Below are 15091 nucleotides of genomic sequence, written 5' to 3'. Positions count from 1 at the left end.
GCATCAACATAAGGATGAAAAAAATCACCTTAATTAAAAGCATTACTTGCTCAAGGACATATATAGATCTCCCATTTCACAAATCTAATAATGGAAAACCAGACAGCTGGCTGTCTTACTGTTTGGTACTGCTGGCAGTCTCTTCAAGATAGTAATCTTAAGACAGCAGGAGGGTGGAGAAAAGAAAAAGCAATGGTTTTCCTGCAATGGCTTGCCAAAAAATTGAAAATGTGTGAGACAATGTGTTAATGAGTATCAGCACATATGGGCAAGTACTGGTGATTTTTGTAAGACAAAAATTTGCAATTAAAATGCCATTTGCAATACAGATAATTAAGATTATCACCAAAATCCCTTTCTAAAGTAGTGGATGCACAAATACACATGTAAGATAATGCATCCTATGCCTCTCTAGTTTTACCATACATGCATGTTATATTGAAATTTGAAGACTTTTCTATCAGAAATCCAAATGAATTCTTCTAATCCTGATGTCTTCTATCTCTGTTTTATGATATTCACCAATAAAAAATTGATTTTTCAGAGCATCAATCTATGATTGCTTGAGATCTCATTTGTAATTTCTCACTTTATCCCATTATCAACTAGCCCCTTCAATTATTTTAGTATGGAGATTTCTGTAGACTAATTGAGCAGAGGTTCTCCCAAAATAACATCTGGTCTACCCTTAGTCTCGGGAAAATTCTACTCATTCAGCCCAACCTATCAGACTTGTTCTTAAACACAAGCTACACAAATGGAACAGCAGTCTCTAGGATGTTCTTTCTAATATCTAGCAATCACTTTTGCTGATTAGGTATTGTCTCACCTCTGATCACCTTACCTAACAGCACCCCAGGAAACTGTTACAGCTCTCCTGGCCTTTTTTTACCAGCTCCACCTTTGGCCTAATGGCACCACTGGCAAGTCCCCTCCAACACCACATGTTTCTGTAGAAATGAGGACAAAAACAGGTGCTCCTCACAGACAGAAAGCAGGGCCTCAGTTGATAACAAATTTAAAGATTTTAGATGAATTTCATATCAGAGGAAAGACTGTTTGAAAGACAATGGGGCTCTCTGTATACAGAAGGGTTTATTGTACTCCGTATCTTGCCCATAACAATTATTTCTCAGAGATGTTATCCTCTTGCTGTTGGCAGACACATTCACAGAATCTCGTAAAACATAAAAGGGCAGTTTTGTGATGTGAATGAAAACAATGAATCTTATCATTTTGGAGTGCTTCTCAATGGAATAACCTGAGATACACTCAACAGTAGGTACCAGGAATGAAAAAACCGCTATGTGAATTATTTAAAATTCGATGGTAAAATCAGTTCACTGGAAAAGATCCTCACATTCCCTTCATTCTTAAAAAAAAAAGAACAAGATATGATCAAGACATTTTCCTTCAATAACTTATTTTGCTTTTTTTTTTAATGGTTTTTCTTTAATTGTTTTTACGATCATTTTCAATTATCAACGTAAGAGGTAACTACCTATGATTGAAACCTATTGTTTTTAACAAAGACACTCAGTCAAGAGGAACTCTGATGCATTATTTTCTTGAGCATTGGCAACGGGGCTTAACACTGTACATCTGTTTAATAGAAGATTAAATAAGCTTTTATCAAATTAAATAATTACCTCGGTTCAGTCTTTTTATTCCTAATGGCTTAAGACATCAGGACTCAAAGCTGTCTTTGGGACTGAATCTAGGAAAGATTATGAGCTGGTTCTTAGATACAGGGAGCACCTTAGAAAAGCAATTTAATCCCACCCAAATTTTGTGGTAACCTAATAAACAACAGCGATATTTAACTGACATTTCAAAGCTTCAAGGCAGAGTCACTGCATTTGTTAGCCTTTAGTCTCATTCCTTCATCTTGCTTTAGTGCAGGAAATGGATGTTGCCAAAAACTGTGAAGTATCACTGAGATCAAAAAAGTGAATTAATTTTAATGCAAAAAAACTATTCACATTCAGTGAAAGGAAGCTCATACCAAAATGCCAAGTCTGATGGCTGATCCTAAACCTCATTCTTCAAGTTTCAGTCAGACTGTTTCCATTTTCAGGGTTATATAACTATTGAGGGACTTCACTACGAAGATTTAAGGGCTCTCCTTTTCTGCTAGACCAGCAGGATTTCTCCACGTTATTTTCCTACCCTGTGCCAGTTTCCAGCACGGAGGGCTCAGGCTGAGCAGGAGACTGGAATGCGTTTCTCCAGAGAATGGAGCAGACCTAATTGCTCATCATGCAGCAGGGATTGTGAGGGCAGTGACTCCAAGTTTTCTTTCACAATCTGCTCCTCAAGCTGACAACAGCAGCAGCTCAAAGAGTAGCTGCACAGCTGTCTGCTCTCTCGCAAGTGCAAAGAGTGTGCCTTCAAGCACACTGAAATGAAAAGGGAGAAAAGCTTCACACAGTTCAACTGGCTGTTGGATTATGTCTCAAAGGCAGTGTCAGGAACTGTGTTACAAACCTCAGGGGCTTCTGTTAGTTATAATGATGCTGAGTTACAATAAATAAAGAATGCTACCATGTTCTTTGTGTCACTTGCTAATGAGATTATTTCCACACAGGTCAGAAACACAAACAGCTCGGGGATTAAACACTTACCAACAGATATCAGTAGATCTGAAACTCAGTGGATGCTAGGAAACCACCTATTTGGGCTGCTACATCCACATTAACAATGATATATGCCTACACAGGTTAGACAGAGTGAAAAGTCATGGCAACTAGAAAGGACGATTGCTGCAAAAAACATTTGTTTGCAGATTATTTGAAAGTTTAGACTAAAGGTAAGTGTATTATCAGATATTTATCAAATATTTATCAAAGTTGTTGAAGGTTGCAAGATAGTATCCCACTGCTAGAGTTTGCTTCTCTGAAACAGCTCTTAATCAGTGACTCGAGAAACATGTAATATCTATATCCTAAATAGTGACTCCTTGTACCACTTAGTCAAAATCTGCCATTGATCAAAAATCATTAGTATCTACATAGATGTTTTCATATCCCAGGGTGATCCACTGACTAGTCAGGCTCTGCTCCACAGTTGTAGGTAAATGATTCGGAATACAGAAACAATCTCTGTAAGCAACATTACCTTGCTGATTTTTCCACAGAGCCTAAGAACAGACACATATGCTTCACACATCTTGCTACTGTACAGCTTCCTTCCTAGCAGTGACTTAGAGCAACTACTTATGGAAAGAACATAAAAGGACAGATGCAGAATAATCTTCTGCCTACAGCATGGCTCTCTATAGATAAGGTCAAGCTGACTAGGATAGCAGGGAATGAGGAATGATAAATGAACTGTAAACATCAAGGATACCAACATATTTAAAATCCTCTAATTGATTAAGGTATTGAGGCATGTAGAGGGTGAGGGAGGTTATGGTGGTTCCAGGAATAGCTTTATACCATATTTCAGTCCTAATTACAACTTCAAATCTGGATTTGACAAGGAAGAAAGTTTTGACTGTAGAGTGAAAAAGGAAGCTTTACACAGGCTTGAGGGATTAATAGAAGGGAGATGCCTGTGACACATCTTAGACGAAAAATGTAATTGGGGCAGTCATCATGAGTCTCCTAGTCAGCCAGGGAAATTTCTATCATAATACCCCTGCTGTCAGTACTCCTGTATGATAAGAAGCAACGTTAGGGTAGGAAACTCCTCATATTTTTTCAAATCCAGCTGAGAACTGAGCACCATATTTTACACATAAAAGCTGTACTACCTGCATGCATAATCATATTGCTGCTTAAAACAGAGCAGGAACTTGATCTCTAATTCTTTCATTATTATTTGCTTACTTCAGGATTTGTAAATGGTAACATTTAGAAGGTATCACTAAAGTCAGGGTACTCCCAGACTGAAATTTTTACTCTCCCATCCTAAGGCTCTCAAGATAGAGAGAAATATCACCGAGCAATAATTGCCAGCAACAATTCAGTTATCTGAAATAAATCATTCTGATTTTAAAAAACAAAACAGAAAATTACTTCCCCATCCCTGATACGAAAACTTTGCCCTATCCAATATGCTAAATCATAAATTATCTAGTAAAGACATATCTTTTAGAAGCAATGAATGGTATTGCAGGACTAATTCACTAAATCTACTACAACACACTTGAGAGATAATTGAGACGTCAAGCCTCATCAATATCAACCTACTTAAGTAAGGACAAGAGGACAGTGGTGGAATGATAATGAATAATGCCATTATGTGAAGTTAGTTAGCTTATAACTTAGAAACAGATACAGATCAGTCACTACTCTGAGAAAGTCCTTGAATATCATGAAAGTCTACATTGATAAGTATCTTAGTTCCTTAAAAAGCTTATCTCTATAGAAATTGATTGTTTTAGGGGAGTAGTAGTCTTCTTTGTATTTTAACTTCCTGACTTGCATCTTTGATTAAATTTTAAGTTACCACACAGGAGACCAAATAAAGAGTTTAGAGAGCATACAGAAAACATTAGTAAAATACAGACATTTTTTTTTAAATATCTTTCTGACCAGGCAGAGGAAGATAAGTGCCAGATCTTTCAAGAGCTTCGAACCTCAGAGGAGGTTTCTGCTATTTTTCAGCACTAATAATTTGTTCTCTACTTTATTCTTAGTAACTGGTTGTATATCTCCTTATCTGATCAATAAACATACATAAACACACCACATTACTTTCTCATCAAATGTCTTGCATCACAGTTATCATCCACTCATGCTGAAAACAGGCACTGAAAACAACCCCATTTCCTGTTATCCTATTCTTTCTCCCCTTTCACTTTCTCCATTCCCCTCCTCATCCAGTCACTCCCCGTTTTGATATCCCTCTCTCACAGAGTATCATTTCACATGTGCTCACTCCTTCCTTTTTTCTCCATACTGGTTAACTCCACAGTCTCCCTAGCATAGTTCCATAGCCTTCCTGTACCATCACTAAAACTCTTTTTCCTTTTCCTCTTCTCTGAAAGCATACTAAGCTCAGTAAGCTTTCCTCTCTAGCCATTGATGGAGGGTGTGGGAGACACAGAAAAAAAATCATAAGTTTAACAATCCTCTGCCTTGACAATTGTAAAAACCTTTTCAAGCATTGTACTTCTCACTGCTCTTATTCATTTTATCCACAATGCTACTGCCAAGCTATGTGATGTTCTGGACATTTGATCCCACTTCCTTAATCAACATCTTAGCCGTGTACCTCCCATAGGATTTTCAGATCCCTTATCCTCATCCCACTGCCCTGAGCAGTTCCCTCTTCTTGTCTGGCACCTGGTGCATTCTCTTCCAGTTCTGTTTGTTCTGCTTTCCTCTTACCCTAAAGGCATTTCTGTGCCTTCCCCTATACAGACACCCTCTGCTTGGAAACAGCTCTTGAAGTTGATGACTTCTCCGTTTCCCTCTTGATCACCTTCTCTTTCCTACTCTGTCGGAGACTGTCATACAAACCACCTTTTCCACTCAAAATTAGACAATTATTTGATTCCTGGCAGAGAGAAAAATATTACATTTAGGTACCAACAAATATCAATTTCCAGTTCTGCTCAGTGCCTTCCTTCTTTCTCACATACCTGGCTTTCTATTATTCATTTTATTTCACCGCTTTGCTTCCTTTCACAATCCTTCACCTCCCCTTACCTGCATTATACTTTTCTTTTTATGCCTAATCATCTCCTGCTCACTCCCTTGGTTTATGCCTTTTCTCTTTTCTCTGCGTTTTTCAGTGAATATGACAGGTTACTACCAGATCTCATTCTGTCTGAGAACAGCCTACCTCATTCTGGGTGACAAAAAAGTAATAATAACATGGCAATTAAAATTCAGTAAGGCAAAATCAGAGCTGGCACTGACATCCTTGTCTCATTCCCTCTCTCATCAGCTACTATGAAAATTTCAACTAACTCTAATAAAAAACAAAACTTTATCCCAGTCTCCTAGGAAGCACAGCTTGTATGAGCAAAACCTGCTGATCAGTCTATCCTAACCACATTAGTACTTGTAAGTCACTATCAAACGAATAATACAAAGAGAGAAAGGACAGAGAAGTTATCAGAGTTGAACCAAAGAGAAATCAAAATTAGCATCTTCATTAACTGTGGGATGCAGCAGCCAGCTGGCCCAACCAGTGCAGTAGTGTGGTTCACCTATTTGGTATGCACCTGGCTTGCAAGTACCCAAAGCACATACCCAGTCATACAGGTAATGAGAGGGAACGGGAGGCACAGAGGTGAAAGAAACAGAAGAAAAACTCTAAGAAGCCAGCCTTCCTTAGCTACCCTGTTTACAGTGAAAAGATCTTGGTTTATTTCACCCAACGTGAAGCCACTGTGCACTTCATCTTCTCCAGGATCAGGACATAACTCTGACACACTAATATCTAGAACACAAATGACACGTTTTTTCTTTTCTGTTTCTCCAGTCCAGAGACAGAGCGACATGCTCCCTACCTTTTCTGAATTATACTGGGATTTGCAGTCACCAGCTGGGTTTTCAATCCAACGTCCTTGCTGTATTCTCTGGATAGAGGAGGAAGGTTGCACCTGTGCACAGAAAGACATTCAAGATTTTAACTGACAGTCAGGATTGACAGGCTTCAGCCCCAGTCTTTTTAATTCTGCAAGCTTGCAGTTTTAGAAGAACTGCAAGCTGACAGAAAATGTGAAAGTGATGTACAAATATTGGACCAAGTTACGCATTTTCCTACTATACTACATCCCATATGCACAATAGCGTATTTTTGTACCAGATAGTGAGGAAATATAAAAAAAAATCTTTTGCAGAGATGATCCTATGAACTATTAAGCAAAAACAAAGTGGCCTGGCACCTCTGACAGGTTGAAAGGCTATGAAAGAGGCTGTTATTATCTACAGCCAAAACTTTTTTCAAACTCTTTCCTCCAAGTTCTGTTTTTCACTCTGTTTTGTCTTGTTTTTCAGCATCAGGCTCCAGACTGATATCACACACATCACATACATCTTGCAAACAACAGGTAAATGCCCTTCAGTATACAAGAACTTACCAGGAAAACACAGAGAAAAAAAGGTAAGTGATTATTTACAGTGTGCATACTATGTTCTTTCACAGTCTTGTTTTGGCAGACAGGGCAATAATATAAAAAAGATAAAGTGACCGAGTAGATCTACTTTGGCAAGCAGAGAAACAGGGCACCAAAATACAGAAATGGAGAGAAACTTGCAAACAGGAGCAGTCCTAAATACTCCCAATTAAAGAGCTGGAAGAAGAAGGAAGGAGTGTAAATAAAGGTGAAAATATGAGGGCTGCTCCAGAAGTAATGTCTCCCACTTTAATGTCTTGGCCCACAATGTCAGAGGTGGATGTTGGTGGTATGGCAGTAGAGGCTGAACCCTCCCCGCGATATTTCATTACAGTTTGTTGCTGTGTGTCAAAAGGGCAGCAGAGGGGCAGTCTGACAAAGCGACGTCTGACATGGAAGTGAGTATGAAGCAAGGGTGTGGAATTAAATTCCTCCATGCAGAAAAAATTGCACCCACTGAGATTGATCAACGCTTGGTGAATGTTGATGGAAACCAAGCACTGGATGTGAGCACACTGAAGCAATGGGTGGTGTTTCAGCAGCGGTGACAGAGGGTCACTTCCACTGGTGCAGATTTTTATGAGCATGGCATGCAGCTCTTGTTCATCACTGGCAAAAAAAGGTAGCTAATGGTAGTGACTATGTTGAAAAATAATGTTTTGTAGCTGAGAATTTGCTCTATCAAATAGTGTGATTGTGCTCTTTGTATCTGTTAGAGTTTCCATAGAAATAAAGAGAAGGCATCACTTTCAGAGCAAACTACATAAATTCAAGCTGTATCCAAGCCTCAGCTCTGTTATAGAAATTAGTCAGGAGAAATGAACTCAATACACAGCAATTACACCAAAAAACGAGTGTCAGAACAATTCTTTCAATTTCAGAGTTGTTTAACTTATTACACCAAAGAGATGAAGAATGGTATTAGTGCTTACAGGGTAATAACGAAACCAAGATTCTCAAAGAAAAGTACAATTGGGAATTTCTCTGGAGCAAGACTGTTAGATTTCAGTGTTGTTGGGCTGCTTTTTGAGGTGGTTTTGCTGTTTTTTTTTCCCCCCAAAATCTTGTCCAGACAGGCTGAGGCGCAGCTCCCAGCTGCTCCAGTGCCCCAGCCTGGCAGGGAGCTGTTACTTCAAATCCACTACGTCTCCTCTGTTACCAGGGAGACACGGGTCTCCATGACATGGGCGGCACTCCTGGGAGAGGCAGCTTCATTTTTCTGCCCATGCTCCCATTAAACTCTCTGGCAGTCTGTTTCGGGAGCACTTCTCCAGCAATGCCTCTGTGCATCTCCCAGGCAGCCGGGATGGGTCACAAAACCCTCAAGTCCAGCAACGACTGGTTGCTTAATCTGTTTTCTTCTGATCTTCCAGATAGACAATGATAAAATTTTAGAAACTGAGAAAGGTTTACGTAATAAAAAATTGGGAAGAAAAAAAGACAGCCATTGGTTTCTTCCTCTACCTGCACTAAGTGGGATACAAATTAATCAGCCCAATTCTATTCAGAGGTTGTAGAAACACTCTCAGTAGCAGTTTTCAATGGTAGGTCAAACAAATATTTGTGAAGAAAGATGTGTGTACAGGTGACCTCACCCCAGAGCAAAGAGATGGAATATGTGACCTTTGGCAGGCCACAGTTTAATGGTTCCCGATTTGAATAAACATAGACTCACGTGGCAAGCTTTAAAGAAGCCTTTTTTTCATTGAGGTTTATTTAAAAGCACTGTGATGGACCACGATATCGCCTTAGTTTTATCATCTTAACGTATTTCACACACTAGTTGCAGAAGCATTATTTAAATACATTTACTCTCTTCAGCAGTAAATTGCATTCCCAATTTGTTCTGTGTGAAATATTAAGACGTGGCATAAGTATCCAATGGGTAACTCAGCAAGAAGTCAGTCCACCTTCAGAAACTCCTTGCCCTTTTCTTGAAGGGGTCAGCAGAGTGCTAAGCCCAGTGCAGGTGAGTAATACACCAAGAAGTAGAAGATTCACACTAAGATGCACGTATTTTTCATTATCTTACTCTTGCTCCTGGTACTAAGGAGTACGTGAATATGTGGGAAAGAAGGAAGAAACGGGACAGTGTCTGAAGTCAGCATTTTTTGACATGAATATAAATGAAACAGGAGAATTTATTGTCCAACTTACTTTGTACCTTCCTGCTTAGGCCCAGATTTTGTGGGGGGGGGGGGGGGAAATCATCAACAAAGCACAGCAGTTCACGTGTGCCTTTTTCACATATGAGGCCTTCCAGCTCAATAGGTAGAAACAGCTGACCAAAATGAGAGGGATCCTTTGAATTTCACAGGGCAGAAACACCTCTTCTGAGGTTGGCCCAGAGATAAGTACAGCTCCTTCAGGTGCAGAGAATCCAGGCAGCTTGGCTGAGCAATGGCACGTACATTTGACAGATTTTATGTGATTACCTAGCTATTTGTACATATACTAAACTATGCTACTATACTACTTAGCTAGGGACTAACATGAGTTTAATATGGTATTTCAAATACGCATTTCTATTCCTTTGTAGCACCCTGACCAGAGTCAAGACAATAATTACCTATGGCAACTGAAAGCAACATTTTTCTGGACTTGTTTACTAACCCCAAAAGCAGCACCATATTTAGCATCTACAGCTCCATCTGGGCTGGTATGGCTAGATGGCATGGCAAAGTATAATTAAAAGATAACAGCTTGTCCTTCCCAAATCATGATAGCCGCTAGTCAGCTTGAACATAATGACAAGTTTCTTCCAGATTTGGAACAAATTCACCAGCAAACAGCATGGAAAACACCCCCCAGTTCCCTGGAGAGAAATCCTCTCCCTGGCAGATGCACAAACCATAGCAGAGACATAAAAGACAGTTGGGGGAGAGGGAGAATCACAAGACATAGAAATATTTCTTCACAATCTAATGCCATGAAAATATGTCTCTTCTGTCAAAATACAGACAAATACGTTGTTTATGATCTAGTACCCAGCACTTCTTTCTTAAAATACTTGCTTACATGAAGGGAAAGAGAAAATTTTAAAAGAAACATCCTAAAAATAAAGATTACAAACTTGAAAAACACCCACATAACTCAGGAAAAGCCTATGGTAACTACTCTGACTAAACATGTAGACCATATGCCATGTACCTTTTTTACTGCAGATGAAGTGTGCTGTGGCCTAGGGGCTGAAAACTGCTGCTCTTTTAGTCTCTATGTCATTACAACTGTGTCTATAGAAGGTGCTCAGCAATGAGATGCCTTTAAACTCATTAATTAACCTTAGTGATTACAATTTATTGAAGAAGATGGCTGCAGTCATATTTCCATAAGCTCTGCTTTAGGTGAAATCAAAAGCAACATGAATGGAAGGAATGAACAGTGGCAAAACCTGCCAGGAGTATTTTGTACTGCAGGAATAGTTCAAAGCCATCAGACACATTTCCTCTTAAAAAATGCAAAATATCACGCAAGTTACTGTTACTCTCTTCCTCTCTCAGCTCTCACATTATAGAAATCAGGTTTAGAGATCTGCTAAATTTTCTACCTGCTACAAAAATATGCTCTCCCACTGGCATATTACCTTTTACCCAACAGAACTGAAATATTTTCATAAATGTGACTGCACCACTAATACAATACATCCTGCAGGCAGTTTCTGGGATTTTTGCAGGTTTTTACCTACTGCTTCTTTCCAATCCAAAATACGTTCAGTACAGACAATGGCTAGTTTACCCTCCCTAGAGAGAAAAACAAAATCGCTTTCTCTGATCAGGCTGTAACAGCTGCTTTAAAAAATGTTTCTATTGTTTTTTGTAACTGATTGCTCCTACGGTATTTTAACTTCTTATTCCTATTCCTATCTACATAATATTACCATATCATACCCTGCAGTTTCTTATATTTAGTCTCTGGAACACTGAAGGAGCTTTGCAGTAATGGCAATCAGCACACTGAGTCCCCCCCCTCTGTGCTTTTGTCTTTAGTTTATTGTATTTCTTTACTTTAACATCAAAAGCATTTTTGTTCCTTGAGATGCAAGTCAGAAATTATAGTAATACTGTCTGCTTTAGAACAAGTTTGTGTGGCCTTATAATAAGCTATCAGGATTCAATAAGTAGACTTGCTAAAGCAGGAACTCATTATGCATCTACCTCAAAACCCAAAGAAACGCCATTTCTCATCTCTTCAGAAGCAGTCTTCCAGTTTCTGCCCCACAATGTTTTTCTTGTTCATGTTTAACAAAAAGGAGCCAATTTCTGTCTCTCTTCCTTAAAGAACGCGGATCTAGAAAGTGTCAAATTCAGTCAAGAAAGCAGTAGCCAATTCAGCACAGTTCTGACAGATTCCTATGACTTCAGAAAGACCAGAGGTACAGCAAATGTGGGGAATTAAAAAAAAAAAAAAAAAAGGCATAGAGGAAAAAGGTTTTGTCTTCTCTTAGAAATTAATCTGGAGGGAGGAAAAATGTGGAAATATTTTAGCTTGTCCCAACTTATTAAGCCTTCCCCTATGGATCAGTATCTACTCATCACGATTTCAATGGGTTGCATATGACTGCATTTAGAGTTGTGAAGGACGAAGCACAGTACAAGATGAGACTCCGTCTGATAAGGAATAATTAAAAAGAAAAGCAGCTCCTAAATCCCTGTCTGTGACAGTTCACGGTCTGTCACAACCACAACACACCCATCTTCAGATTTCCCCCACAGTACACACACATCTGCAGAGGCCAGACAAAACTCTCTTTATTGCCCCTTCTCACACTTCTACCCAAATCACTTCTGTAAAACATCCTGCGAAGGGGAGAAAAAAAGTACCCAAGGCAAATTATAATTGATTAATCACAACTGAATAGCTTTGAAAAGTCAAGAGGCTGAGCAGGGAGAAGGGCAGACAATTTGTCATTGAAGTTTCCATCTTACCGCATGACAAAATCCGCTTGATCTATTTGTTTTCCGCAGCCGCTCTTTTTGAGAATCCCACCGTTTCCCACCACAGAGCATTTCTTCAGTGGCAGCTGGAGGGGTGTAGCCTAGCAACACAAAACAAGGACTGTTTTTACAGAGGAGAACACATACATCTTTGTAGCAGCTGCTCCTGGAGAACCAGGGAGCTGGCAGGGCTCAAAGTGAGGAAAGAAAACGGAGAATGAGGAGCTAGGAAAAAAGTCCAGAAATTAGCTGGTAAGTAGACAAAGGACAGTTCTTATCCCTACTCCCCGAACCAAAATTCAAAAAAGATGCAACACAGAAGAGAATACCATTTCTGCATAAGCAAACTGCATAGTTATAAAGTTGTGATAAACATAATGACCAAGATAGGCAGTCCAAATGTACCTTCTAGCCAGGCTGCAGAGAGAGGGAAAAAAAATTACCAGGGGAAAAAAAAAAAAACCATGAAAGTGACCTTTTACATAAAAGACAGCTCTGGACAAGAAAGAAAGGAAGAAGGAACAATGTGAGTACAAAAAGGACTCAGAAGTCACCCTGGATCCCTCCATCGTTCTGTCACTGGGCTGAGTCACTCTAAAGCATAAAGTAAAGACATTTAGAGCATCCCAGCAGTTTCTTAAATGCTCAGCTCCCCAAATACAGCATAAATGAAACTTAGAAAGGAACCATTTTAACTAAGGAGGCCTTGTCGCAGCTGAGCAGGGCATTAAATTGCAAGGTCAAATTGTCATGCCATCTTATGCATCAAATACAGTATTAAATGAGATTTGCACAGTCTTCTTCAATCCAGAAGCTCTTGAAGCTACATGTGGAACATCTTCCCGTCAGCCTCAAGTCATTCACCTTTAGTGGTGTTGGGGCAGTCATTTAAATAGTGCACAGTACATCAGTGTAGTCTAGCACGCACGCACACACACACACACATATATATATATATATATATGTAAAACAGGGTCAAGGGGTGAACAGCATAGGAATTTCAAGTAGTATGATAAAGTTATAAGAATGGAATTTGTCTACAACACAGGAGTTAATATTCTCCTCATGCAAAAAAAAAAAAAAAGATTGTGCAGGAATTTTTCATTTATCAAACCTGTCAAAACCTGACTTAGCAGCAGAGACAGAAGTTACTGCCTGAGCCTCTGAGAATGCAAATGCCACAGTGACAGGATACAGCATGGCAAAACAATTATTTTCTCCTGGACGACAAGTTCCAACGGTGGCAGCACTTGTTGTCACTTAAATGTACAGAGCAACGTCTAACGTTGTATAATGTATTCACTAGGCATTACAACAGTATACATAGCCAAGAAAACAGATCCAACGCTACAGCACAAACTCCGCGTTTGTTGGTATTCATTTCTACTTTATTTTCTCCCTTAAATGTATTTGTTTCACCATCTATTCTCAGCAAATTAGATTCCATTCAGCTAGTATAAAACCATAACCTGCTATCTAATAAAATAAACTAAAGCATTTTGCATGTCCTAATTCTGGATTAACATATGCTAGAGTAGAAAAATCAATTCCATTTTACTGAGTCCCAGCCACTGTTGGGAACCCGGGGACAGCACAGCAGAGCAATACTAAGTATGCAACCGCATTCTGATTTTGCATCCACCTTCCCAAGAACATTTTTTAATTTACCCAGTTATTGAACAGGCAGCATATCTTGAAATTCAAAGGACATCTCATTGCTGAGGTGACCCTGACTAAATGATAGCTCACAGGCTCAGTACAGGGAGCGGGGTAGGGATGGAGGAAATTTAGGAAGGGTAAGTTTTTGTAAGTTTTTCATCACCATTCTTATTCAAGATATGTCAGAGCTCTTCCAAGACAGCCACTTATGCAAAGACAAGGCTGTGACAAATAAATCACAAAGGCAGCAGCCATTAACGTAAGAGTCATGGTAATTCTGTCATGTAATTTCTGTGACTTCGGTACACGTTGAATTTCTCTAGACTCCCTAAAATAAACATTCAGGAGCTACTAAATGCTTCAAAATTCTGAGTTGCAAACAGCCCTTGATATTGCTTGAGATGAATTGCTGTCCTTCAAAGGAGGCTTATATCCTGTTATGTTCAAAGATGATTATGCCAGTAATCATTTGCATATATACTCTCATATATACTCTTTCCAAGAGCGCATGAATCTTTGAAATTCCTTTCCTTCAGAGAACGTAAGAGACAGAAGAACAAGATCAGAGCTGCGAGGATGATTTGATGGAGCTAAAGGGAGGAAGAAGTGGCAAATAAAACCACCACTGTGGCCTAACCTTTGAAGAAATCCTCTCATACACAGGAAGAAAACTAAGCTGAATGCAGCTCTCTGTGAAAAGCCACCATGCCCACAAAAGCCCACAGAAGCTTTTGCCTCCCCCAGCAAAGTAATGAAAATTCTGGACATGACATAGACAGTTTGCATGCCATTGTTTAGCTTAAGACATTCAACAGATGCAGCTTCCAGAAGACTATACTTAGAAAATCAAGGCAGACATTAAGTGTCCCAGATGCTTGGAGGCATTTCAGCTGCTTTTACCCTAATGAAGAGGAATTGCTTAGCATGCTCTGGGAGAAACATGTATTTTTTTAACATTGCATGTGACTGTTCTTCAATCATTCAGGTTACAAACCTGCATATTGCTCAGACTGCAGGGGCATTTCAGGAACTCTGTTCTCAGTCCATTTGTACAAACTGTCCAGTCATACACAAATCATACAAGTCAAGTGTTGCCTATGAGCTGCTATGAAACATGTGGCTCCTCTGTCTCCCTGCAAAAGGCAAAGAAAAAGCAGCAGGCTCCTGGGCTTTGAAACTGTTAGGAATCACAATCCTGTGAAGCAGTTAGCAGCTGCAAAGTTAACCAGTTAACTGCAGGACGCTAGTGCAGATGGCACGCTTCCCTCCACCTCCAAAGGATACTCACAGGACAGATAGCAGAGATAAAGGATCTTCAAAACTAAAGTGCTGTGGGCTTCAGTCTGTGACTTCCCACAAGCATTCCTTCCTTTGAGCTGACCAAAACATAAAGTGCAAACATCTTAAGCAAAATTGCAAGGTA

The 15091-nt window shown here is 39.5% G+C and overlaps 1 protein-coding gene across 2 annotated transcripts in view; it reads right to left on the bottom strand.

The window, feature by feature from the left end:
- Nucleotides 1–15091, bottom strand: part of ST8SIA1 (ST8 alpha-N-acetyl-neuraminide alpha-2,8-sialyltransferase 1) — a 129219-nt gene that overhangs the window by 54065 nt on the left and 60063 nt on the right. For both annotated transcript variants that reach the window (NM_001397697.1, XM_046909464.1), the window contains exons 3-4: nucleotides 12001–12110; nucleotides 6467–6559 (exon numbers count right to left, since the gene is read on the bottom strand). In NM_001397697.1, coding sequence (NP_001384626.1) covers nucleotides 6467–6559; nucleotides 12001–12110 — 203 coding nt within the window. The remainder of the gene's footprint in view (nucleotides 1–6466; nucleotides 6560–12000; nucleotides 12111–15091) is intronic.

Source organism: Gallus gallus, chromosome 1, assembly GCF_016699485.2.
Source record: "Gallus gallus isolate bGalGal1 chromosome 1, bGalGal1.mat.broiler.GRCg7b, whole genome shotgun sequence".
NCBI lineage: Eukaryota > Metazoa > Chordata > Aves > Galliformes > Phasianidae > Gallus > Gallus gallus.
This window is presented reverse-complemented; position numbering and strand designations above follow the sequence as displayed.